At 38.7% G+C, this 27403-nt stretch overlaps 1 protein-coding gene across 1 annotated transcript in view; it reads right to left on the minus strand.

The window, feature by feature from the left end:
* SGCD (sarcoglycan delta) overlaps positions 1-27403 on the minus strand; it is a 319572-nt gene that overhangs the window by 39019 nt on the left and 253150 nt on the right. The window contains exon 7 of the mRNA XM_070739007.1: positions 10811-10883. Coding sequence (XP_070595108.1) covers positions 10811-10883 — 73 coding nt within the window. The remainder of the gene's footprint in view (positions 1-10810; positions 10884-27403) is intronic.

A 27403-nucleotide genomic window follows, 5' to 3' on the forward strand; every position in this document is an offset into this window, starting at 1 on the left:
TGCCATTTATCAGTTCAGTAGTTCATAAGGTATAACTTTATCTAAGAAAACAGATCTGGCACTTTACCTTGATTAAATCCAGCATAACGCCTCTGATTACATTCACTCTAATTATATCTAGAGAACTCAGCAGAATGACTTAAATGGGGCTTTTCAATTTGAAGATTCTATGTTTCTGTTATAAACTGCTCTGTAACTTTTGGAGCTAACTTGGTCTACTGGTTAAGGCACCACGCTAGAATGTTGAAGACCACAAATTCCAATCCTGTCTTAGCCCTGAAAGCCAACTGGGTGACCAGTTTGGCCAGTCACTCTCTCTCAGCCCAACTCATGTCACAGGGTTGTTATTGTGGGGAAAATGTATGCTGCATTATAAATATTTACAGTGGTACCTCGGTTCTCGACCATAATCCGTTCTAGAACTGTGGTTGAGAACCGATTTGGTCGAGAACCGAATTAATTTATCCCATAGGAAATAATGGAAATGTATTTAATTGGTTCCCAGCCCATTGACTTGCTGGGAACCAATTAAATCTACAGTATTTCCTCTACTCCCTATGGCAGTGATTTTCAACCTTTTTTGAGCCGCGGCACACTTTTTACATTTACAAAATCCTGGGGCACACCACCAACCAAAATGACACAAAAAGACAGTCAATATTATTTATTTATTCAATTTTTATGCCCCCTTCTCCTTAGACTCAATGCGGCTTACAACATGTTAGCAATAGCATTTTTTAACAGAGCCAGTATATTGCCCCCACAATCTGGGTCCTCATTTTACCCACCTCGGAAGGATGGAAGGCTGAGTCAACCTGGAGCTGGGGATGAGATTTTAACTGCCGACCTTCAGATCTACAGTATTTCTACATGTATTTATACATAGAACATACAATCCCATGTAACATCCCCTTATAAATACAGTCAATCATCAATCATCCCTCCTCAAATTTATACTACTGTCTCATTTCTGTCTCCCCCCCCCTTATATGTCTGTGTGTACTCAAACCATTTCCAAAACCAGGTGAGGGCTGGGGTTTTATTCTCTTTTATTCTTTTCAAAAACAGGTGAGGGCTGGGTTTTTTTTCTTATTATTTGGGTGCTTTTTACCATGCTTCAAGAACCACCTCTCTCTCTCTCTTGTTTCTCTCTCCTCTCATTCTCTGCCTCAATCATTTTCTCATTTCTCCTCCCCTTTTTGTTCTCATTTCTCTCTCTCTCCTTTCCTCTTCCTATCTGTCTTTCTTGCTTTCTTTTTTTCTCTCTCTCTCTTGCTTTCTTTCAGTATCTCTTGCTATCTCTCTTTTTCTCTCTTGCTTTTCTTCTCTCGTGCTTTTTCTTGTTCTTTCTCTCTCTCTGTTGCTCTCTCTCATTCTCTTATTTTCTCTCTCTCTCTTTTCTTTCTCTCTCTCTTAGTCTCTCTCTCTCTCTTGTTCTCTCTTATTTTCTTTCTCTCTCTTGTTCTTTCTCTCTCTCTCATGCTTTCTCTCTCTTGTTCTTTCTCACTCTCTCTCTCTGTTGCTCTCTCTCATTCTCTCTCTTCCTTTCTTCTCTGTGGAGGCCAGCGAAGGTTTCCCTTAGTTTGAATGTTCCGAGCAAGCAGCCCCTTTACTGACAGCCCGGGACGGGACTGTGAGAGGGGTGGGCGTTCCCACAGCGCTTGGAGCGGCTAGCGACCGGATCACCAGCGCCGCTGCAGCCACTGCTGTGTAAGAAGCCGCACCCCAAAAAAGCCGGAGAGAAGGAAGGATCGGGCGGGCGGGGACAGCCACAAGTGGAAGCCTCAGCCCTGGAGCCCCCTCGCGCCCATGGCGGGAATAGTGGGGGGGGGGGCTCCAGGGCTGAGGCTTCCACTTGCAGGAGCCCCCCCGCTATTCCCGCCGCCGCCGCTATTAGCACTCCCGCGGATCGGGCAGGCAGAGGCATCGACGAGAAGCCATGGGTGCGAGGGGCCCCCAGGGCTGAGGCTTCCACTTGTAGGAGCCCCCCCGCTATTCCCGCCACCGCCGCTATTAGCACTCCCGATGCCACAAGTGAAAGCCTCAGCCGCTGCTATTGCCATCCCGCCGAGTCCCAAGCTCACCTGCTGCAAAGAAGGCACGAAGAAGAAAGTCGCGAAAATGAAGGTGTGAAGAAGCAAGCCGGGACACTCAACTTCCGGTTTGGAAGCGGAACTTCACGGTGCAGCTGCTTGTAGGTAACCGACTGAACGCTGAGGAAAGTAGCCCCCACGAAGCTGCCGGTATTGTAGCCAGCCCTACTCTTCCTGCTGCGTAGAGAAGTTACAAGGTAGAGACTGGAAGGCTATTAAGAGGGCGGCCAGGAGGGGCGTTCCGACTCCCATTCCCTCTCACCTCGTCCCTCAGATCTTACATTTCGGATAGAAAACAAAATTTTCTGTTCAGTATCCGAATTTTTGTTCGGATACTGAAGCAAATTTTTGCAGAAAATTTTGTTCGGTATCCGAAATGTACAAGAAAGGAAGCGTTCGAAAACCGAGGTACCACTGTATATATTTATCTTATTGCTTTGTTAGCTCAAGGTTGCTTTTTTATCATCCTTCCTGTCTCTTACAGCCCTTCCTTCTCTTTCTTCTTCCCTTCCTCTTTCTCTTTCTAAATCTACCGTACTTCCCCCTCTCTCTCCTTCTCCTCTTCCCTACTTCCCCTCCTGCCCTCTCTCTTCACTCTCTTTTTTAAAAAAAATAATTTTTATTTGTTTATAAATTTTTAAAAATACATAAGAAAAAATACAAACAAATAAAACATTATACAAAATGAACCGAAACCAAACTCAAAACATGTATACATACATTTATATCTTTAAGGTTATTCTGCGGTGCATATATTGGCTGTTATTCTACACTTATTTACTATTTTTATCTATTTTCATTGTCATTATAATTTATATATCTCTAAGGATCTTAATTATAACACCTTTACGTAATATATATATTTCTAAACATTGATATAATACAGTATTATGTTCATTTGTCCTTACAATCTTAATACTAATATCCTAATGCTTAATATGTTACATTTATTTTCTTCTGTCAAGCCACTCCTACAACAAATTCCATGTTTTATAGTATTCCAAATATTCTTTTTCTTTCAGTTCTGTAATCAATTTATCTAGTCTGTCTGTCTGTCTACCCATCCATCCATCCAGGTAGAAAAACCTTTATCGTTGTTTTAACATGTGCACACATATATAAAATACCTAAAATATACATTAAAAACGGCAATTAAAATAAGTTGTGAATGAAAAAGGAAAAATGGAGAGAGAAAAGAATCCATCCCAAAGGAAGTGAAATCTTCATGCCAGATAGGTTTCACTACATTTTAATATTATCACTACAGAACTCGTATCCACAACCTCCAGTGTTGAAGCTTGCAGTAGAGAGTAGTCTATAAGTGACAAGAATTCCTCATGTACAAATGCTACAATTTTCTCTTAATTAGCGGCAATGCAGTTGGCATGCTGAGTTCTCAATGAATAACTGAGAACCTTTCCCACTTATTTTCCCCACAGATGTCCTTGTAAAATTTCATCTCCAGAAGGTCATGTGAACTTGAGGGAAAGATGAGTCTTGTAATTAAGTATTCAATATTTTCACTAGTCTGAACCTGCCTGCCCTGGTATATGAACTGGCTCTTATTAGCCCTTTACTAGCCCCTTTTTCATGGATAAAGTTTGCAGAGGACAATAGTTAAAATAGTTTTAAATGTGTTTCTGTTCCACCAGCCCCCAAGTATTTACATACATCTAGATATTATGTGAACAGAAATGATTGGAAATGGGATTGGAACTAATTCTTAAAGGTTAAATTATGATTCTCTCATAAGAACTTATCACTTTCAGATGTAGAGCCATAGAATGGTTGGACTGCTCTTATCAGTAAGAAAAGATATAATGTTAGCTAAACAGGATATAAAACAAAAATATTGGGGATGAAACCCATAGATGACTCTACAATAGTGTCACAATGGCATTGAATAGGCTTTCTGTTTTGACATTACAGGCAGTCCTTGACTTAAAAACGCTTAACAACATGTTACTAGCTTATCAACTGCAGTGATTTGCTTAACAACCATGGCAAGAAAAGACAATGTGGAGCAAAATTCACTTAATAACTGCTTCACTTAGCAACAGAAATTTGGGGCATACGGTGAAAACTACTTGTAAAGGAAACCACATTATAACAAATGTAAATGGAAACAATGAGAGTTTGAGGGCAACCCTTCTCCCAACCTATTTGTCTTTCTTTGAATGTCATAGAAGCATAGAAGAGCACTACCCTATGGAATATGCATAACAATGTTGAAGTTGTGGTAAAGAAGCAATTGGCAGGATACTTAATTTCATGAACTCTTATTAAGCTTTGACTTGAATCTCTACTTTTGCAAAGTAGCTACATGGCTGATGCAAAGACATTCCAAAGAGACTTTTCAATCAGTTATTGTGATGGGAATGGAAGGTTTGTTATATTACAGACCAATCAGCCTCACATCAATACCCGAGAAGATACTGGAAAAGATAATTAAAAACACAGATCTCTCAACACGTAGAAACGAGTAAAGTAATAACTGGCAGCCGGCATGGGTTTGTTAAAAACAGATCATGCCAAACCAATCTCATTTCATTCTTCAACATGGTGACTAAATTAGTAAACCAGCAAAACACTGTGGACATAATATGACTTCAGCAAGGCATTAGACAAAGTAGAAGATAACCTACTTCTTCATAAGCTAGAGAAAATTGGGATAGACAACCTCACCACCAGATAGATCCACAACTGGCTGGCAAACTGTACTGAACACGTAGTTCTTAATGGGTCTAAGTCCACATGGAGAGAAGTAAGCAGTGGAGTACCACAAGGCTCCAGCTTAGGCCCAGTACTCTTCAATATTTTCACAAACTACTTAGATTGGGGAATAGAAAGGGAACTTACCAAATTTGCAATGGCAAGAATAGCTAACACCCTAGAACGGTGATGTCAAACCTATGGCACAGGTGCCACAGTTGGCACGCGGAACCATATCTACTGGCATGCAAGCTGTTGCCCTAGCTCAGCTCCAGCACATATGTGCACACTAGCTTATTTTTGGCTCTCACAGAGGCTCTAGAAGGGCATTTTTGGCTTCCGGAGGGCTTCTGGAGAGATGGGGGAGGACGATTTTGCCCCCCCCCCCCAGGTTCCAGGGAAGCCTCTGGAGCCATGGAGGGTGAAAAATGGGCCTATCGTGACCACCAGAAGTTGGAAATGGGCTGTTTCTGGCCTCCAGAGGGCCTCCAGGAAGACAGGGGAGGCAATTTTCGCCCTTTCTAGGCATTGAATTATGGGCGTGGGCACTCACACAACTGTGATAGTTTGTGCGCACGGGCTTTCGGCAACTGAGGGAAAAAAGGTTCACCATCACTGCCCTAGAAGATAGGCTCAAGATCCAGAAGGATCTTGACAGACTTGAATACTGGGCCCTATCTAACAAAATGAAATTAAATGTAGAGAAAAGTAAAGTCCTACATTTAAGTTAAAAATAAAATTAAAAGTATACATATAAATTGGGTGAAACCAGGCTTAATAGCAGTGACTGTGAGTGGGATCTTGGAGTCCCAGTGGACAACCAGCTAAACATGAGCCAGAAGTATGCAATGGCAACCAAAAAAGGCAATGAAATCCTAAATTGCATCAACAGAGGGCTACAACCAAGATCAAGTGAGGTACTAATACCACTCTATAAAGCCTTAGTTAGAGCATCCAGTATTTGTCACCACACTATAAAAAAGAAGTTGTGACTCTAGAAAAAGTGCAGAGGAGAGCAACCAGGTTGATTAGGGGATGGGAGACTAAAACATATGACGAACAGATCCCAATATTAATAGTATTAATCACCAGGACAGCAAAGTTATATTAGAGGCTTTAACATCTTTTATTGATAAGCCGATTAATAAAAAAGTATCTCACAAAACCCACAATCCAATGTCACAAAGAGCAGAAAGGCCAGAGATGGTTTGCAACATTTGCAACATTTTTTGTAGGCGACAGTCCTTCATTAAAGATGAGATTTCTTTTTAATAATCCTCTTTTAGCTATATGGATTTAAAACTGCTGTAGCCATTTCCTTTCTAGTGACAGGTTTATCCGTGAATAAATCTCAGCTTTCCCAGTTGCTCCCCCAACTGAAATTATTCACTTAAAGCTCTCTTGGGATCAAATGATTTTTTCTTCTTCTTGCCTCTATCTTATGCTTCACTCTCCTGCTAAGAAGCAGATGCATTCATTGCCAAACTACAGCATGCTGCCTTTTGTTATTCACAGTAGTTATGAAACAAATTTCTGGTCTTTTTGAATGGGCATATTATTCATGTGATCTTGAAATATAATAACTATTGCCCTGACTTATATGACTGAACAGAAAGCACTGAAAACAGGGCTAAGGAAAGTGGGTTTTTTAAAACAATTGTGAATATATGTCAAGTACAGGGAATTCATGACCATTTGTTTATTAGTAATTATTTGAAGTTACAATAGTTCTGAAAAAAAGAGAGACTGTTTTTCACACTTACAACGGTTGCACTATCCCCAAAGTGGCATGATCAACATTCAGGCACTTGACAACTGGAATGTATTTATTTATTTACATTGATATTTAATATTTCTAAATTGCCCATCTCCCCTATGACAGTTGCACTGTTCTGAGATTGCATAATCATCATTTGTAACCTTCCCAGCCAGTTTCCAACAAGCAAAGTCAATGGGGGAAGCCAGATTCACTTAACAACTGCAGTAATTCACTGAACAATAACTGCCTTGCTTAGCAATTGAAATTTTGAGCTCTGTTGTGGTTGTACCTGTAATATAGAAATTAGTAGCTCCTGATATAATAACAAATGAACTAAGAATATTATTTTTTTAAAAAAAATCTGATTAGCTCATACACACCAAATAATATGACCAAACTTTAAAAAGGAGTAATAATGGGAACAGAATAATAAACGTGTAACCCTATGAGCTGTGGTGGCACAGTTGTCAGAGTGCAGTACTGCAGGTTACTTCTGCTGATCACCAGCTGCCAGCAGTTTGGCAGATCAAATCTCACCTGGCTCAAGGTTGACTTGAGAGATGGGTAAAATGAGGACCCAGATTGTTGGGGGCAATATGCAGACTCTGTAAACTGATTAGAAAGGGCTGTAAAGCATTATGAAGCGGTATATAAGTATATAAGCGGTATATAAGTCTAAGTGCTATTGCTATACTAGATATAATCAGGTGGCTCTGTGGATAACTTTCCATCTCTTATGTTTCTTCTTTAATTCAGCACAGATCTCAGAGGTTGTTGAACTGATTCTATACTTACTTGCACTAACAGATGGTAAGCACAAATATATCCATATTCTTCTTCTCCTCCTCATATTCCCTAGCAGCTGGTATTGAGAGGCATACTGCCTTTGATATTGGGGATAATATATAGCCATTATGATTAGTAGGCAATGATTGCACCAGCTTCATTGGAGTGAATAACTTCATTGGAATGTGTGCTTCGTTGCACACATGCTGCCTTTAAGTATACACTAGCAAACATTCTGTTGATGCGAAATCTTTGTGATCTCTTTATTCCGATTCCTTTCTTGACTGGGACAAATTAGCCACAATCCTTTTATTCTCCACATCAATAGTTAAGCAATGAGCATAAGCTGCACAGCAATTTTGTTGAAGTAAGAGATGCATAAACTAAGCTAGGACAATGGTTATTCTTGTCAAATAAGCTGAAAAGCAGGACAAGATCTGCTATTTTTCCTTTACTTTAAATGACAACCATGACACTCGCTCTAAACGTTTATTACAAACAATATTCACATTCATTTTAATTCTCCCACTGCCTCCAGCATCTCTAATGATCGCTACCAGGCTAGTCTTCCCAAGAAAGAACAGTACAGTGTCCGGAATTTTTTTTTTTAAGCGACCCCACATTTATAAAGAACAATGATTCAGGGATTATAGAATTTCTGTGGAGATTGATGGCAAGGTAATCACCTGGAACTTATTCTTCTGCATGATACACAAGGCATCAATAAAAGCAACAACGATGGAGAAGGTGAAAGAAACCGAAAATATCGATATATGTGCATTTCAGGACTCAAACAATACAAATCAAAGAATTACAAGAGCTTCAAGCATTGATCCAGTGAAGGTACAAGAGTACAAGGCAAAGAGAGAATTAGTGTTCAGTGAAACATAATGGTGCACACATGAAATTCTTTGGGGGAAGAAAAGCACATATTGCCATTGGTCTCAGCAGCTTATATCAAGACTGAAAATGTCCAGCTTTTAGGTAACTAATAATTCCTTGTAAAGTAGTTATAATGGTGAGACCACATTTGGAATACTGTGCTCAGTTCTGGAGACCTCACCTACAAAAAGATATTGACAAAATTGAACGGGTCCAAAGACGGGCTACAAGAATGGTGGAAGGTCTTAAGCATAAAACGTATCAGGAAAGACTTAATGAACTCAATCTGTATAGTCTGGAGGACAGAAGGAAAAGGGGGGACGTGATCAAAACATTTAAATATGCCAAAGGGTTAAATAAGGTTCAGGAGGGAAGTGTTTTTAATAGGAAAGTGAACACAAGAACAAGGGGACACAATCTGAAATTAGTTGGGGGAAAGATCAAAAGCAACATGAGAAAATATTATTTTACTGAAAGAGTAGTAGATGCTCGGAACAAGCTTCCAGCAGACGTGGTTTGTAAATCCATAGTAACTGAATTTAAACATGCCTGGGATAAACATATATCCATCCTAAGATAAAATACAAAAAATAGTATAAGGGCAGACTAGATGGATCATGAGGTCTTTTTCTGCCGTCAGCCTTCTATGTTTCTATAATGTACTGTATAGTTCATCTCCAGGTATGTTAGCTGGGTTTCAGGGAACAGGTGCAACCAGTAGCGGATTGCTACCGGTATGGGCCACATCATAGCTTCGATAGGGAAAATGGAGCTGTGCGTGCAGCTCCACATCCCCAGTGTCTACGCACCTATGTCCAAGCGAGTTTTTGCTTCTGTGCATATGCAGGGAGAAAAATCTCACTAGGGGACATGCGCACACATTAAATTATGGCACTTTTTCTGCTTTTGTGCACGAGCGGAAGCAAAACAATCTGCAAAATCTCTCTTGTGCATGCATCCTCTCGTGGGATTTTGCTTCCTGCGCATGCACAGAAGCAAAATCTCACTCAGACACACATGCTCACAGTTGCAGAGCTCCGCAGGAAGCGCAACAGTGGTGGTAAGTCGCAACCCCCGCCTGGGTGCAACATATAGTATACTGGAGGCATCAGGTTGGAGAAGACTGATGGAAAAGGTTTCTATATCTCTAGATCAGTCTTTCTCAACCTTGGCCACTGGAAGGTATTTGGACTTCAACTTCCAGAATTCCCCAGCCAGCAAATGCTGGCTGGGGAATTCTGAGAGTTGAAGTCCAGATACCTTCCAGTGGCCAAGGTTGGGAAACATTGCTCTAGGTCACATTGTAAGTTTCTTTGTTTAATGATACATCCCCATATAAGGAATGGCCTAGTAATGAATATCTGTACATTACGGACCCTGTGTAGTCTAGCTCAGTCTTGGGAACTTTGGCAATTTGTAGACATGTAACTTGTAGACCTGTAAACTTGGGAGTTGAAGTCCACCCATCTTCAAGTTGTTGCAATTGAAAAGCACCGGTCTAGTTACAACTCCTTTTTTAATGACCCCACAATCCCTTAATTTGGAGTGGTGTTGGAGCAATGGGATGGAGTTGAGCATTTTCTGATTGGATGCCCTTCCTGACACCACACAAGAAGTTTGCAAGAAAAGGGTTTTGTTTTGGGTTTTTTTGCACCCTAGACGAGAGAAACATTTGCTGCTGCCTAGGATTGAACTCTCAACCCTCCAAGTGGGAGGCAAAGTCTCCATCAGTAGGCCACCATCTAGCTAATTGTGGATCTATATTAAACAATGCTTGCTTTTTAAGACCTTTTATTCTATTCCATTCAGAGACATTCATCTTTTTTTTTTTTAAATGGTGCTTGGGGAAGAGAGATGAAACAAATGACTGGCATGAGTTAATTCGGATCAGTCATTTTCTGAAGTTGGAACTCAGCTGCTTTGGCTGCTGGAAATAAATTTAGCTTTTGTATTTGAAAGCACTGTTTCCTATACAAAGTGCTAGGTAGATGATTGCCAGATCCTTCAGCAGGAATCCTTATCATAGCTGAGTGCCACTTCATTATGTACCTTGAAAAGTATGCTGTCATAATAGCTGCTACACTGAGAGTTTGGAAGCAGGCAAAATTGGATAAAAAGAAATGCAATGGTTTGTGGATTGTGTCCTGCCTATTCTTCTTTTATACAGGATCTGTTTTTCCAGTAACACATAAATCAGGTTAGTGACAGCTGTCACGGATGAATACAGGTTCCAAGTTATTTTATCTGTAAAGAAAGTAATTTGACCACAGTGCCACTTTTCTCTTTGCTGACGTTCTGGGATACCTGGAAGCCCTACTCAATCATTACTGACCAAAAGAGACCTTTTTAGCCCCCCCTAAAATAAACCCCAGTCACAAATGTAATTTTTATTCCATGAGCCAATGCTCTTTTAAAAATTTCATATTTACTTGGAGTATAACTGTTTTCTGGTATTCAGTGACATCTATGCAACTGCATGTTCCTTAATTACTTCAAGATTTGAAATATCACCAGCCAGAATGCACAATTCAAGCAAGGTACCTTTGCGTTTGCATTAGAGCTAAATGTCAGAGTTTACCTTAGTTCCTTGAATGGGTCTGCCCTGACATTAGGAGTTTCTATGGATTTGGGGAACACTGTGCCTTCTGCTCCTGAAACCACAAAACAGAACACAAGGCATAGCTGTTATAAACTGTTAGCAGAGGAATGGTATGCAAATCACACATCACATATTTTACAATTGTCATAAGTTCCTACCAGAAAATATATACTACAATCCTAAAAAATCCAAAACCAGAACAATGAATATTTTTGCAGTCCAATATAAAAAAACCCACTTCCATTTTACAGTACAGTACTAGGGAGAAAAAGAGGAAACAAGCCTTTCAATTTCTTTCAGTTTTAAAATTTTCTTATCTTAAATTTTCTTTCATCTTTGCAGCCATTTGTAATTTTTAAAATGTATACATTTTAAATATCCTGAAAGTACAGTTCTCACCCTGATGTTTGCCTTATTCCAAAGAATAAGAGATGGGGAATGGCTGGGAAAAGGGAAATATATTGTATCTTTCAGAGTATAAGACGCACTGGAATATAAAACACATCTTAGTTTTTCAGGAGGAAAATAGGGAAAAGAATCTGCTTACCAGGAATTCATATGGCTAGCATCCTTAGTCTGGTCAGCTTCAGCACATTATTTTATCCCCTGGTTAAGGGCTTAAAAAAATTCATCTGAAATAGTAACAGTGAAAGAGCTTGCAAGCCAGTAAGAGCTGGGAACATCATTAGCACCTGGAAAGAAACAGTTTGAGCAAGTAGAGCAATGGAAAAAACCCTGCAAAGACTTAGGGCTTGGAAAACATTCTTCTTTGCAGAGAGTAACAATGAAAGAGCTTGCAAGCAGATAAGAGTAGGGAACATTGTTAGCACCTGGTTAGGGCTGGAAAGAAACATTTGGAGCAAGTTAAACCAATGTGGGGGGAAAAAGTCAAAGACTTAGGGGTTGGAAAACATTCTTCTCAGAGAGTAACAATGAAAGAGCTTGGGTACATTAATAGCACCTGGTTAGGGCTGGAAAGAAATATCTAGAACAAGTAAAACAATGGAAAAAAACCCTACAAAGACAGGGTTTGGAATACATTCTTGGCAGAGAGAAATAATGAAAGAGCTTGCAAGCTGGTAAAAGCTGTGAACCTTGTTAGCATCTGGTTAGGGCTGGAAAGAAACATTTGGAGCAAATAAAGAATGAAAAAAAAAATCAAAGACAGGGTTTGGAAAACATTCTTCACAGAGAGTAACAATGAAAGAGCTTGCAAGTCTGTAAGAGCTGGGAACATTGTTAGCACTTCGTTAGGGCTGGAAAGAAACTTACGCAGAGCAAGTTAGAGTAATGAAAAAAACCCTGCAAAGACTAAGGACTTGGAAAACATTCTTCACAGAGAGAAACAATGAAAGAGCTGGAAAGATTGTTAGCAGCTAGTTGGGACTGGGGGGTGGGGGTGGGGAAAGCTACAATTAGAGTATAAAATGCACTCTAATTATCAGCCTCTTTTAGGAAGGAAAAAGATGTGTCTTATACACCGAAAAATACGGTATCCCTTTGCAGACAGCATTTGTGTCTTGGTGTCCTTCCAAATTCTGAATCCACTAATGAAGAGTTAAAATTAGACTTGGAATGCTTCAGAAATGTTCTGCTTTGATCTGGACATTTCCTAAATCTGTCAAAATATGCCTAATTTGGTTTCAAATTGTGGATTCACTCACTAATGAAGGAGTTTTGATTTGATTTGAGTTTTAGTTTTGATATACTTGTGTACCCACATGTGCGTGCGTGTGTGTGTGTGCGCACACATCCATACAATCTGTTTTTTTAAAAAAATGTATAAACAAAATAAACTTCCTTTGCCAAGTCCCCCTTTGTCTAAAATTCATACTGCTATTAATAACCTACATCCACATTCATTGTGGGTTTATTAGTGAAAGAACTAATACAGATCAAAATTTCTCCCAACCATTCCTCCAGCAGGTATTCCAGTCACTCCATTGTTTTCCCTTTCCCCCATACAATATGGGCTTGTGTCATTTCCCCTCCCCTCATGAATTTCAGGAGTCTATGGTTGAAGCCTACCATTTCCTCCTCCTTCTCCACTTCCTCCTCAAATGATTTTTTTGAAATTTTTGCCACTGTGTTGTGGCTAAAGAGAACCAGGGGAGATAACACAGCATGAGGAAAACTTTCCCCATACTCTCCATTTCCCCAGGGCCTCCTCGCTCCAGTGAGGAACAGGGCTCACCAGTTGCCTGCTGGCATCTCCCTATCTTGCAAGCATGCATCTGAGTTGCTCCTCCTTCTTTTCCTCATTAGTCACTACTGTTAAGAGATTTCAAAATTTTGTTTCGGTTCCAAAGCAACCAATGGTTACTTACCCACTGGATCTTGCCAACACCAATTGGTTGCTGGAGCCCAAGAAAGGCGAGAAAGTGGCTGGGGACATGCCTTTCCCTGCACTACACAATGTATGGGTTTCTGGGAAGTTTATTAGAGGATATGGTGGCACTGAAATAGCTATAACTACAACTTTGCCAAATTTCAATCCCAGAGGAGTCATGTCCTGGATCTTGGACACATTCTTTAAGTTAGCCGATTTGAGATACATTGATTCAAAAATAGTTGCTCTATGGTGCTTGATTTCATTATGTGTGTGTGTGCACGCGCACACGCGTGTATACATGAGGGTCGCCTACCACATTTTTTCTTCAACAATTATTTATTGAACACAATGAAACTTACACACAAGAAAGAATAACGTTTCTTCTACACTCTCTATTTTTACATGTAATCTCCATCCCGTTCAATGGCCTTCCTCAAGCAAGACACATGGGATGTACGCCCTGTCGGTATCACTCCTTGTTCTGGTCACATTTCTGCATTGTGCGAATCACTTCTAATGGCCTCACCGTCTGTGCCCAGCGACTAACCATATTTCTGTCGACTGCAGATTCTCCATAAACTGTACACAAACATTTGTGAATGTTCCCAACAGTTTCTTACTACGCAGTGAGAAATTCAATGATGACACAATGCTTGTAATGTACATAATTCTATGGTTAAGGAAACTCTTACAGATATTACAGTAGAGGCAATTCTCAATTTATGACTGGCTGTTTAGTAACTGTTCAAAGTTACAACCTATCTGAAAAAGTGGACTTATGACCAAAATCTAGAGTTCTCACTTTTGCCCTCCTCCCTTACCCCATGATCATATTACTGCACTCCAGGTGCTCAGCAACACAACCACATTTCTGATTATAACTCAAGGAAGCAAGGCTTCCTTCTTCTTTAGTTCATCAGATGAATTGGTACTTGGCCTCAATCTAGCTGGAAATCCTTGGGTAAGTAAAACTCTATTTCTTCCACCACATTTCCAACCCACTGAAGGCTTTCTGCCATGAGCAAACTTAAGGTTGCATGGACATTTTCTTCCCCACAGTTCACCCACTCAAATGGTTTGTGGACTGCAAGTGATTCATAAACTAATGGGCTTTCAGCAATGCAAACACTGCCTAATCTATTTTAGGATCAATAGCTGCCTTTTTAATGCCAGTGAACATAACCATCCATGTTCAGCAGCTAATACAAAATCATCTCCATTTCTAGGAGTCCTCACTTCCAATACAATCCTAGTCCTTCCTAGAGTTCTTCTGAATGTTGAGATTTTCCTTTCGCCACTAGTTCCTATAAAATGCCTTACTCTCCAGTCATTATTTTAAAACTGAGTTTTGTTTGGATATCTGCATGCAGACAAGGATATGTGAAGAGCCAACAAGAAGATATGCTAAGAGCGGACATATCAGGTGTGTTTGTATAAGTGCATTAAGGAATATAAATAGAAAATGAAAACTTATTTTGTTTGATTTTTATAAAAAATAGGTATAGATATTGTATATATAATTCAGATAAGTAGTTTTCAATGTATTAAAGGACTATCTAACAACTAGCAAATAAAGTACTTATAGCAGGGAACAGAAATAAAATAATGTCTAAAATATTAAGCAACAATTTTAATGAAATTGTAGGATTTAGTTCAATTTCCATGTATGGGGTTATTATAGTGGAAAAATCTACTTCTAATGTATTTTTTCAGATAGAACTCTGAAATAAATTATAGCTTTATTTATTTTAACCTTGACTCTACTCTTACTCTTAATGAACTCTGGTGATGAACAATAAAAGTACAATATGTCTGAAATAATATAGCTTATTCACACTTAAGATAATAACCAATATATCCATAGTACACTTGTATATACAAGAAAATAAACTAAATTTAAACAAAATTATTGTGCAATATTGTGAAAAACTTATAGTACTAGCATCAATGGAATTTCCTTAGATATTCTCGAGTCAGATAACACAGAAAAGGCATTCCCTTTAGTATGAAATATTTTAAGATATTTGTATAGTAAACTTTTTAGAAGAAATCCAAGTCAGAATTCTTGCTAATGAATTCTTGCTAATGAATTTGAATAGAGTCATTCAAGAGCAGTATAATATGCGATAATAATATAACAAAAAGATTTCTGGTGCATGAATAATTGTAGCCAAGATCTCCTTGTTTAGAAACTGCTGCTGTTGGTGAATTAGATGAAGTTAGTACAAGATATTATTAACAAAGCCATTTATCTCCAATGGCTAGGTGAACAACATCATAGCTTGAAAACTGATTTCCTGGAACAAAAAATACAAGACAATGTCTCTGCTCATGCACCTTTCATTATTGTGGAAAATCATAAAGATTAAAAAAGTAATGTGATAATTCTAAGACATAATTTAAGGCCAGGAAAATTGGGAACAAAAGAAACATATTTTCAAGACTGATGTGAGCTCTTAGAGCTAGGCCAAGTCAGGAACAGACTCCATAAGAAATGCTTGATAGATATAAGCCATAGAATCAAATGTTGAAAGCCTGGTGGTGTTTTTCCCTTCCCTCTCTTGCATTAAAGAAAGTCAAGGTGTAGCAGTTTAAGTTTAAACTGTATTAATATTTTCTTTTCCTTGGCTTAAATTTTGTTTTGCCAACCATCATACTCATCTTTCAAAGTCATGTTTGTGATTCTCTACCATTATTGCTCTGATGCTAATACAATTGATGGTTTTTGCTACAAACTTCAATTTTAACACAAATCATATTTAGCTGGTTGTCCACTAAGACTCCAAGATCCTTCTCACAATTACTGCTATTATTGGTTTCATCCAATCTATATGTGTACTTTTGGTTTTTCTTGTCCAGGTTAGTTGCTATTTAATATTATCTGGAGAACCTCAGTCCCCCAAACAGCATTTATCCAAATCTTATATCAGTTGGTAGATTTGAATGCAATTTCAAGATAATAGGAGCTACTTCAGAACTTTGTAAGACCTGATAATTTAATTACTAAAGACTATTGTATTTCTTTAGTTCAAGTAATTTTCAAACTTTGATTTTCTAAAACCCAATTTTTACTTTTTGATTGGTCTCTCTGTATAATTAACACAAATTGCATGTGTTAATATCATCAAATCAAAATTCCAATCTCAAAATTGCACTTTTAACCTGTTTATGTCCATTCAATTGTAATACTGTACCTACTAAATATAAGTAGAACTTATTTCCCAGTAAATGGAATAAACGCAAATATCACATCAAACGTAAAATAAATAATTCATGAATACCCAGAAATAAAACATATTGTGCTCAAAAAGGCAAACTAATTGTTCCAATTCCAATTGTTTTTGCATTCACAATCAAATGCTATCTAAGAATCTTCATGATGGCTAGAGCCTTCAGGAATTTTAACTTCAGCTGATAAAATGGAAAGCTGAACAAATCTCAAGAATTTTCTGAAGAGTAGGAGAGGAACCAGCTCTAGAAAAGAATGAATACATTCAAAAAGTAGAAGAATAAAAAGAAATGAAGCCTATAGTTGGATTGATATCAGAATAAAGATCTAAAAAGGAAATGTGGAAATAGAAGGAATCAAAATTGTTGAATCAAATATTTGTGTGTGAGTGTGTGTGTGCACATGCACACACATGCACACATACCCAAAGTTATAGCCACCCTGAATGGCCTCAAAGACCAAATCTGATTGAAGAACTGAAGATTACATACATATTAAAAAGCTTTTATTCATAAACATGTGTAGCAAAATGAAATCTTGGGAGAATTCCATCAACCTCATCCTAAGTCAGTGATGGCAAATTTTTTCCCCATGGGTGCCAAAACTGCATGAGCATGCACTGTTGTGCATGTGTGAGTGCCCACACCCATAATTCAATGCTTGGGGAGGATGAAAATAGCCTTCCCCTCTCCCTAGAGGCCCTCTGGAGGCCAGAAATGGCCCGTTTCCCAAATTATGGTGGGTCCTGTAGGCCTGTTTTTTCCCCTCCACAGGTTCTAGAGGTTTCCCTGGATCCTGGAGAGGGCAAAAATGCCCTCCCCCATTCCCCCGGATGCCCTCTGTAAGCCAAAAACAGTCTCCCATAGCATCTGTGCGAGCCGAAAATCAACTGGCCGGCATGCACATGCATGTTGGAGCTGAACTAGAACAATGGCTTGTGTGCTGTTGTGGTTAGCTCTGGCCCAGCTCCTGCCCCAAGGACTGTGGATGTGGGGGAGACATCCACATGCTGCAGGCCTGTTTTGCCCCCGGTGGAATCTGCTGATGAAGGCTCCTCTGACCAAGAAGACATGAGTGACAGGGAGGAGGAAAGTGTGGCAGACAGCTCAGAAGATCAATTATCTAGCTCCTCCTTGCATTCAGAACAAGAGTTAATGATACAGCCACACATGCAGAGAGCGATGCATAGGCAACAACAACTGAGAGATTATTATCAAAGAAAATTAGGCCACCTGTGGTTGGGTGGGGCTGTGGTAATTAGTGAGGCTGCTATTAATAGCAACCTGTGGGTTTGGCCATTGAGGAGGATTATCTGATCGTTGTGTTTCGTGCCTGCTTTGCTGTGTTTGACCTTTTGGGTGCTGATTTTTCCCGCTTTGAAACTAAACCTGAGCAAAGTGTGTTTCACTTTGTGAAAGAAGAAAGACTGTGAATTGCCTCACAGCTGCAAGCTAAGTATCACAGAACTGATAAGGGACTTGTACAAATTACCAGTTTGTTTGGAGACGAGTGCTCTTTGCTATACAAAAAGAGGACTTAGTTTAAGTGAATTTTCATTATAAAGAACATTGTTTTGAATTTTCAAAGGTGTGTGTGTCTGAAATTTGTACCTGTGAATTTTCGGGAGGAGTCTACCAGAGAGCCTGACAGAACATGTGCCAGCAGATATGGCTCCGCGTGCCACCTGTGGTACCTGTGCCACAGATTCGCCATCACTGTCCTAAGTGGTTGAGCTGTAAATCTATAAATTACACTTTCTGAAACTGACTCTTAGAATAACTTTATAATAATTTTATTGTCACTTTGAATTACCAATCAGCATAGATTAAAATGCATATAGCTCTCAAAGGGTCTCCACCTCTCATATAAACATAAACATAAACATGACAGAATGAATGAATGAATGAATGAATGAATAAAAACAAAAGTATGCATGTACCCACATATATGACATGGAGAAACAACACAGCCTGGGTTGGATGTATACATGTACATGGCGAAACAAATCTTGGAAGCTTACCAACTGATGGCATAGGGAACAAAGCTGTTACAGAATCTGGAATCCTGTTAGAAATACTTCAAGGGAGGGAGCAATAGAAACAGACCATGAAGTGGGTGTATGGGGTCTTTAACAATGCTTTCAGCTCTAAGCACGTAGCACTTAAGAGCAGTATCCTGAATAACTGGAAGCTTCGTATAATCTTCGTGGCTGTTCTTACCACTCTCCGAGTGGACTTTCTAGCTGAGACACCGCTTCCACCAAACCAAACATTGTTGCAGTTTGTTAAAACGCTTTCAATTGTGCCTCTGTAAAAAGTGGCCAGAACAGAGAGAGATGTGCTCTCCTCATCCAATGCAGGAAATGCAGATGCTGGTTTCCACACTTCACTAAGGATGACTAACAATTCAGATTGTTAGTCATCTGCACCCCCAGATATTTAATACTGTTGACCACGCTGCAGGAATAAACAGCACCGACATTTATTTAAGTAGATTAAGAATGTCAGCATTATTTATATTATACAGTGGTACCTCATCATACGAACTTAATTGGTTCCAGGAGGAGGTTCGTAAGGTGAAAAGTTCGTAAGATGAAACAATGTTTCCCATAGGAATCAATGTAAAAGCAAATAATGCATGCAAATCCTTCAGGAAAATCCCAAACTTTAGAAGGGAGGCGAACAGAAGGCAGGGAGGAGCAGCTAAAGGGGGCAGGTGGAAGAAGCAAGGCTAAGCTAAAGGATGAAAGGGAAGGAAGAAAGGCAAGGGTGGCGCCCCTCCCTTTTCTTTCTTCAAAAGACACTGTTTCAGTGCCTTTGCAAGCACGTTGTTCTCTGCAAAATCTTTCCTCCAAGCTGCCTCTCCCTTTTCTTTCTTAAAAAGACACCCTTTCAGTGCCTTTGCAGGCACGTTGTTCTCTGCAAAATCTTTTCTCCAAGCTGCCCCTCTCTTTTCTTTCTTAAAAAGACACCCTTTCAGTGCCTTTGCAAGCACGTTGTTCTCTACAAAATCTTTCCTCCCCCAAGCTGCCCCTCCCTTTTCTTTCTTAAAAAGACACCCTTTCAGTGCCTTTGCAAGCATGTTGTTCTCTGCAAAATCTTTCCTACTCCAAGCAGCCCCTCCCTTTTCTTTCTTCAAAAAAGGGGGAAAAAAAGAAACCCTTTCATCCCAGCAGCAGCTGCTTGGGTTCGTAAGGTGAAAATAGTTCGGAAGAAGAGGCAAAAAAATCTTAAACACCGTGTTCGTATCTTGAAAAGTTCGTTAGAAGAGGTGTTCGTAAGATGAGGTACCACTGTATTATCTTAATTTGTTATGTTGTGTCATTTTAGATCACCAAAATAATACCGAACAGAGCAGTGCAAAGCACTGCACAGGCCCCATTATCATCCTGTCCTCAAGACCTTGGATAATAACCAGTCTTTAACAATTTCCTGTGTAATGAATAGATATGAACCATACCTTCCCAATTCCTGGGATTATTCCAGGAATTGCCACAAAATAGGAAGGCTTCCTGGGTCCTGCAACATGACACTCTTTATTAGATGGGACTTGGAACATATTTGCCCTGCAGGACCAAATCGATGGACAGAGAGAAGGAGAGATAAGGTTGCATAGCATAGGGATTCTTTAACTGGCTATGCAGGCCATAAGATATTCAATATAGATTTTATTTTTATGCTATATATCTATAAACTACAAAAGAAAACAAGAAAACATTTCATTATCACTCTTCCATCTTTACTAAGCACAAAGCAAACCATGTCAGATTGTTAATAAATCAATATCTCTTATTTATTTTGCTATTGGAAACATTCCTCACCATATTTCGAAGAAGAGGGAAAGTAACCCTAGGTTTGGTTTAAATTGCTTTAAACTGAGCAATTGATTTTGTAGTTCACAATTCTATGCTCTCAGTAAAGTATAGAAGGCAAGTAGCAACAAACCTGTGTATTTTATCCTTATTCTAAATGGTGATAAACTATTGTTTTATTATATACAAAAGAATTTTTATTACAACCCCACTATACTAAATCTTCCTTTTAACACTACGTTATATATCAGCAACAAATGTTCATAAATACTTTGAGTGGAAAATCCATAAAGCCATTTCACCTTTATTTTAAGTTCCATTTAATGCTTCTCCAAAATGATTTCATCAATGATGAGTCCATCTGCTGGCTTTCTGCCCAACAGCCTAATTCCATACACTCAATCAGGAATTTATAAAGCATGTGACACTATCTGTCTAAAAGATTTTGAGTTACTGTAATTATTTGGCCAATGCTTTTTTTCTTCCCCTCATCCTATATTGGTGTGCAATGGGAAAACCAATCTGCAAAACAAACAACACCCCCCCCCAAGTCCATTCTCATATAAACTCAGTTACCATAGTTACAGTGAGAAAATTGCTTCTGTGAAAGGGATAATAAACACATAGGCCCATGTTATGTGAAGAGAAAACTCATTTTAATAATACTACATAATATAACTATTACATAACTTTGTGTCAGCCTTGTGGGGTTGACCAGATAAGCAGCATACCTAGCTCTATCTTTATTGGCATATTTACAGAAACTTATAGGACTGAAAGTACCTATCCCCCCAAACCTTCCATTGCCTTTACTTTCCAGGGAACCAGGAAGGTTCCTAGTCTACCATGATTTTGTTCTTTCTGGAGGCTCAGCTGCCTCTTTTCTGTTGCTTGATCTGTGGCTCTTCCTTCTGTCTCCCAAGGTCATTCTCACATTTTCTACCTTTGGACTTGCCATTTCACTTCTAAAAGCTGATTTGCAAATGTCAGGTGTCTGTTTCTTTTGAAGATGCTCATTGGTTGCATGAAGATTTAAGCGGTCTTTTATTCTGGCAGCCTAGTTTTTTCTTTCTTTCTCCTGGTTGCAATATTTTCTGTTAAATATTAAGAAGGGAAATAAATATCTATGGGGGATATCTACCCTAAGGTCTTGCACTTTATCTCTGGGGTATATATTTAGAGATCTTTTCTGATGCTGCCTCCAATCTCACCGACTACTTTATGAAGCCACCTCACCACATGCCATCTTGGAATGAAATAAATTAATCATGAAAGAAAAACAATTTTTGAATTAGTTAAAAAACCTAATTCAATCCACTTCATTAAGAATCTATCCATCACTGATCCTTTTTTTTCTGGTTTTACCATACACATAATGTAAAAGTTCCATTCCCACTGTGTTTGACTTTTATGTTTCGTCTGATGTACCCAAATATCAGTTTCACATAACAAAGTGGACTAAAGTATCATCATTTATTTATTATTTAATTAGATTTCTATGCTGCCCTTCTCAACCAACTCAGGGCGCCTCACAACAGAGTAAATAAAAATACGTAAAAATGTGGAAATCTAATATTAAAAAACTAAAAAATCTAAACCCCCATTTTTGCTAAAAACACAATCATCCACATTCATCCAACTAGATTTAACCATCCATAGCATCGGCCGGAGTCAGCTCTCTACATGGGGCTACCTCTGAAGAGTGTTCGGAAAATTCAGATCATGGCCGCGAGAGCACTCATTGGCCTTCCCAGATACGCCCAAGTCTCATCATCACTCCGCGGCCTGCACTGGCTGCCGATTAGTTTTCAGACACAACTCCAAGTGTTGGTAATGACCTATAAATCCCTACATGGCATCGGACCAGAATACCCACAGGACTGCTTTCTGCCGCATGATTAGGTCCCACAGAGTTGGCCTTCTCCAGTCCTATCGACTAAACAATGTCATCTGGCAGGACCCAGGGGAAGAGCCTTCTCTGTGGTGGACCTGGCCCTCTGGAACCAACTCCCTCTGGAGATTCAAACTGCCCCCACCCTTCTCGTCTTGTTTATTGCTGTTGTGAGTCGCTCCGAGTCTTCGGAAAGGGGCGGCATACAAATCTAATATATTATTATTATTATTATTATTATTATTATTATTATTATTATTATCACTCCCAGCCTCCCATGCCTGCCCGCAAAGGTGGGTTTTCAGGGCTTTGTGAAAGACCAAGAGGGTGGGGGCGGTACGAATCTCTGGGGGGAGTTGGTTCCAAAGGGCCGGAGCCACCACAGAGAAAGCTCTTCCTGGCCTAGGCTCCACCAGATCATGCAGTCATTATTACTTCCTTCTGAAAACATTCATTCTTTGGAACAGATACCATATCAGCCTATTATCCTTCTACCAACACTGGCACATTTTAAAATTTCTTCTCCGATTTCCCTAGTAATATTCTACGAAAAAGCACACATTAATCAATTTTCCCCACTTCTTATCATTCATTATCTTGGCTGCTGTGTATATTTACATTTGTTGTCCTTTATTATTTTAATACTTTTAGAATTGTAAGCTGCCCAGAGTCACTGATTGAGATGGACAGTTATAGAAATTGAATAATTTCAACTCCATTTCCTTCAGCTATTAGACTTCAATACATTAATTTGCAGATCTATTATATAAATAAGTCATTCACATTGTCAATCCCTTGGTTTTGCTTTAATGGAACATAACTCATATAGTAATTTCTTAATTAACATAACTGTAACCTCATCACAAGTATTTCTTACACTTTTTCCTTACACATTACATACATTAAATAAAACCAAATATCCTCGACTTGTTTCCTATTGTGTTTTTATAATGCTATAGGTACTGCCTATTCCAGAAAGGTTTTTTTCCTAAACCAAATGCACGAAACTGGCTGTCCTATAACCACAGATCTCTTATTACTTAGAATTTAAATCTACATAAATCATTTTCCCTTCAGATACAGTACATAATCAAAAGGTCCCCACAAAAAAGCACAGCTTACATTGAGAACATTTACTTGAGAATCAAAACCAAACTGCAAGTGCTTCAAATTTCCCAAAATTATTTCTTCCTTTTCAATGAATAATTGCTAGCAGTGATTTTTTCTAAAAAAAATATTTTGAAAAAACAAATGTGAAACTTTTTGTGTTCACTTTCTTTGAGGAAATTCACAGCAGTACAATAAGGACAACACATAAAACCCTAAATACAAAAATAGGTATGGCCAACTATGGATCCTTGTAGTTTGCATAATCAATTCAAGGAAATGGCAACTGGCTCACAATTGTGAGCATCATTTGTGACTGTCACTGCCAGCTTCTGACAATCAGTGTCTGTAAAGGCAAAACGTATTTAATTAAGGTTCCTGTTGGAACTAAAATAGTACTGCTAATTGTAAAAGCAACTGAAATTATTCTGCAGATGGAATTAGGAGAGAGTAAAAAGAGTGTGGGGTTCCCATTGTGGATAGTTCCCCAGGCTCTAATTTAATGTAATATTTTAACATTCTTTTCAAAATGAAAATAGCTAACAAAATTCTATATTATTACATTTTCCTTTTATTTAAAAGAATAACTTAATAACAGAGTTATTGTAATCAAACTCCCTGCTCTGGCAAGAAAGCCTATACTATTTCAGACAAATGACTGTCCAATCTTTTCTTTAAAATCTCCAGTGATCGGGCACTTTGGATAAAAGTCATTCTACTGATTAATTGTTCTAACCAGGGGTGGGCTTCAAAAACTTTAGCAAGAGGTTCTCCGCAAGTAGTTTATAGGGGTGTTTTTACCCTCCCTGGGCTTTGGAGGCTTTCTTCGAGCCTCCAGGAGGGCAAAAATAGCCTTCCCAAGCTCCAGAGGTCTTCTGGAGGCCAGAAACAAGCCTGTTTCCAGCCTTCTCAAACTTACGGTAGGCTATTTTTCACTCTCCCTGAGCCTCTGCACACGCCCTGCATTTACCTGCATCCAAAATGAGCCATGTGGTGACGCCTGAGAGGGGTGGGCTGGGTGGGGCCAGTCAGGAGTAGGATTTGGGGGTTCTACAAACCACACATATGGGCGCCACCATCATTTTTCTGTATGTTTGCTTTGTGCGCATGCGCAGAAGCAAAATCTCATGAGGGGACGTGCACGCGTGTGAGATTTTGATGATATTTTGCTTCTCTGCATGTTTGGAAGCAAAAAAATAACCGAAATCTCATAAGCACATGCGTCCCCTCTCGAGATTTTGCTTCCTGTGCATGCACAGAAGCAAAAACATGCTAGGACGGGAGCACACATGCAAAGTAGGCACAAAAGAAGCAAAACTGCACACACAACGCACTGGTAGCTGCAGTAATGTCAATCCATCCCTGGTCTCAACGTATTTTTTTTTAATGTCATAGTGACCAAAACTGGATGCAATATTTCCAGTGTGGTTTTACTGAGATATTATAAAGTGGTAATAACATCAGACATGATCCCTTTGTTAATGCAGCCTAGGATTGTGTCCCAGCAGACTGCTGGCTCATATTTAAGTCATTGTCCATTAGGACTCCCAAGATCCCTCTGACAGTTATGTGTTGCTGAATGAGAACAATGATTCCGAATCTTACCACAGACACATTAGCAATTTTAGAAAACCATAGCTACTATTTTGAAGTTGTGTTCTTGCTAAAAACAATTTTAAGGAAAGGTGGGTTGATCATGGCATCAGTTGTTTGACTTCTGCTAAGTGAGTATTTTATGACTGTTCCTAGCAACCGTGACAAGAGCCATTTCGTGAATTATCATCTGCTCTTTGTGATTTGATAAAACCTGGCGGCACCCAGATGTATCACTTTCCAACTTTTAGAATGGCATGAACTGTAATCTGACATAGCAAGAGAAGCCAGTTCTCTGCCAAATTAAATGTAGCAGTGAAAAACTAAGCAGTTTTCATTGTAACAGTGTGATGGAGAGAAAGTATTGGAATGGACTAATTTTATTTGGATAGAAATTAGCTGGGAGGCTTATACTGAAAAGTAATTTGGAAGTTTGTTTTGATCAAAGGAATATAAATCAAAAGTGGTGTTAGCAGGACTACTTTTAATATTCTGTATGTTCTGTTATTGGATTGCCCATTCAATTACTGCTAGAACATTGACTGTCCCTTCATTTGTTGAGATACTTTTGTCAGAAAACTAATAATATTGAAGCAATTCAGGGCAAGGATCACTGTCTGTTGCAATATTAGCAAGCTTCAGAGTAGGTAGGTTATGATTATGAATACCATTTACTTATTATTGTAAATCTATATGTGGAAGTGCCTGTGAAGAGGCAAAGAGATAACGATTGCCTGTTTTTGAAGTTGCTTTGGACTATTTTTTTAAAAAACACTGTCCTGTTTTCTGGTGCTTGAGGACAAATTTATTAATTCAGCTACTGCTTGTCCTACTGTGGCACTGATTAAATGAGGAACAGGGACTGGAGACAAAGCAGAGCCTTTGGAATTAATGTCAAAACCTCTCCCTACTACCCTCCTTAATGTTTAAAAACATATTATTTGCGATTATGCAATGCAATTCTTACAAATTTATGGTTTTGAACAGATTCAGATGCATTCATTCATGTGTTAAGCTCAATCTTACCATAGACACATTAGCAATTTTAGAAAACCATAGCTACTATTTTGAAGTTTATTCATGCGTTAAGCTCAATGAAATCAATGGGAATTAAGATAGTGATTACACTTAGACTGGATGCAATCCTTTTTATTCCATCACTTGGAAGGTCGTAATTCAACAAAGCTACCAGCTAAATGAATTTTTATGGTATATGTTGCACCATGAGAAGTTCCACCCAGAGCACAGAGCAGTGAGGAGACTTTTAAATTCATTACGCCTAATCTGTTTTGAAGATTTCTTTGCAATGTTTACTTTTATTAAAAAACATCAAAAATCTAAACTATCGGAATATTGGACACTCACTGTTTTTTAGAGTACACAGAAATAAATGTGGATTCTATATCATTGCCCTGGGGACACTGGAAACGTACAAGAAAACAATGCTAAAAAATTAGCTGCAGCAGTAGATAGTTCTTATTACACCCTCTTCTAGTTTAGTGACTGAATTCTGTTCCCATGACATTGTTGTTAAATGAAATGTTTAAGTGAATATCTGGCACAGAAAGAGAGAAAGAAGCTTTTTGGAAAGTCACTGATGGCTGAAATTCTCTTATTCAATGTCCTATGTCTGGCCCATTCTCCCCCACCCACCCCCTTTTTAGTTCCCTTGCAGGTCAGAGGAGATTGCTTAAATAAGTTTTCTCCTCCTGAGCTACAGTTCTCCATACCTTGTCCCTTCTATAGAAAGTGCTAACTGCAAGTTAACAACCTCACCTCTATGAGCTTAATTAGTTGATTAGAACTCTTCAATCTGTTTGCATTGGTTTCTGAAATTGACTGGGCCTTAATCAGTTTCACACTGATTGCTTTTATTGTCAGGTGCACAAAATTGGGTTGTAAATGCATATACTGGTGGTAGAATGCATTTTTAAAATTATTTATCATTGTTGTATTTGCAAATGGCTGTTAGCCAAGGTAGTTGTTAAATAGGGAGTGGTTGTATAGAAAAAGCATAATTGGCTCTTATTATGGCCCTTTCTCTAGAAGCTACAGCATCTTTTGCCACACTTCTTTACAAGGAAAATAGGTAAAAGAGTAGTAAAAAGAAGCATAATTAAGAGCTAAGGGGCACAGAAATAACCTATTTATGACATTCAGAGGATTTTTAGTTATTATATCTGTGGATTTTTTTATTAAAAAAATTGGACTCTGCTGCTTCTGGTGGTATAATATATAATCCTAAAACTATGGTTATTCTGTTCAATTCCATATTTTAAGATGATCTTGGAAATTATCCGGCATAATGGGATAATAAAATAACATTCAAAGTTTGGCTTAATTGAAATACTCCATTACAGTGTTACCAAAACAATTGGGTTCAGAAATGTACCGACTTCAAACAATGTACTAAACCACCTTGTACCCAATCTTGCACTTTTTGTCTTATTTGCTTGTTTGCATGATGGAGATTGGGACTACAGAAGGGATTACAAAATTGTGGCTATGTTTCTTTCTTTCTTTTTTCTTTTTGCAGATGGATTTTCATAACTGAGATGAACAGAAATGTAAGCAGTATAATTTCCCATCAGGATGGGAAATCTAGATTT

The sequence above is a fragment of the Erythrolamprus reginae genome, chromosome 2 (genome assembly GCF_031021105.1).
Source record: "Erythrolamprus reginae isolate rEryReg1 chromosome 2, rEryReg1.hap1, whole genome shotgun sequence".
In the NCBI taxonomy this organism is placed as follows: domain Eukaryota; kingdom Metazoa; phylum Chordata; class Lepidosauria; order Squamata; family Dipsadidae; genus Erythrolamprus; species Erythrolamprus reginae.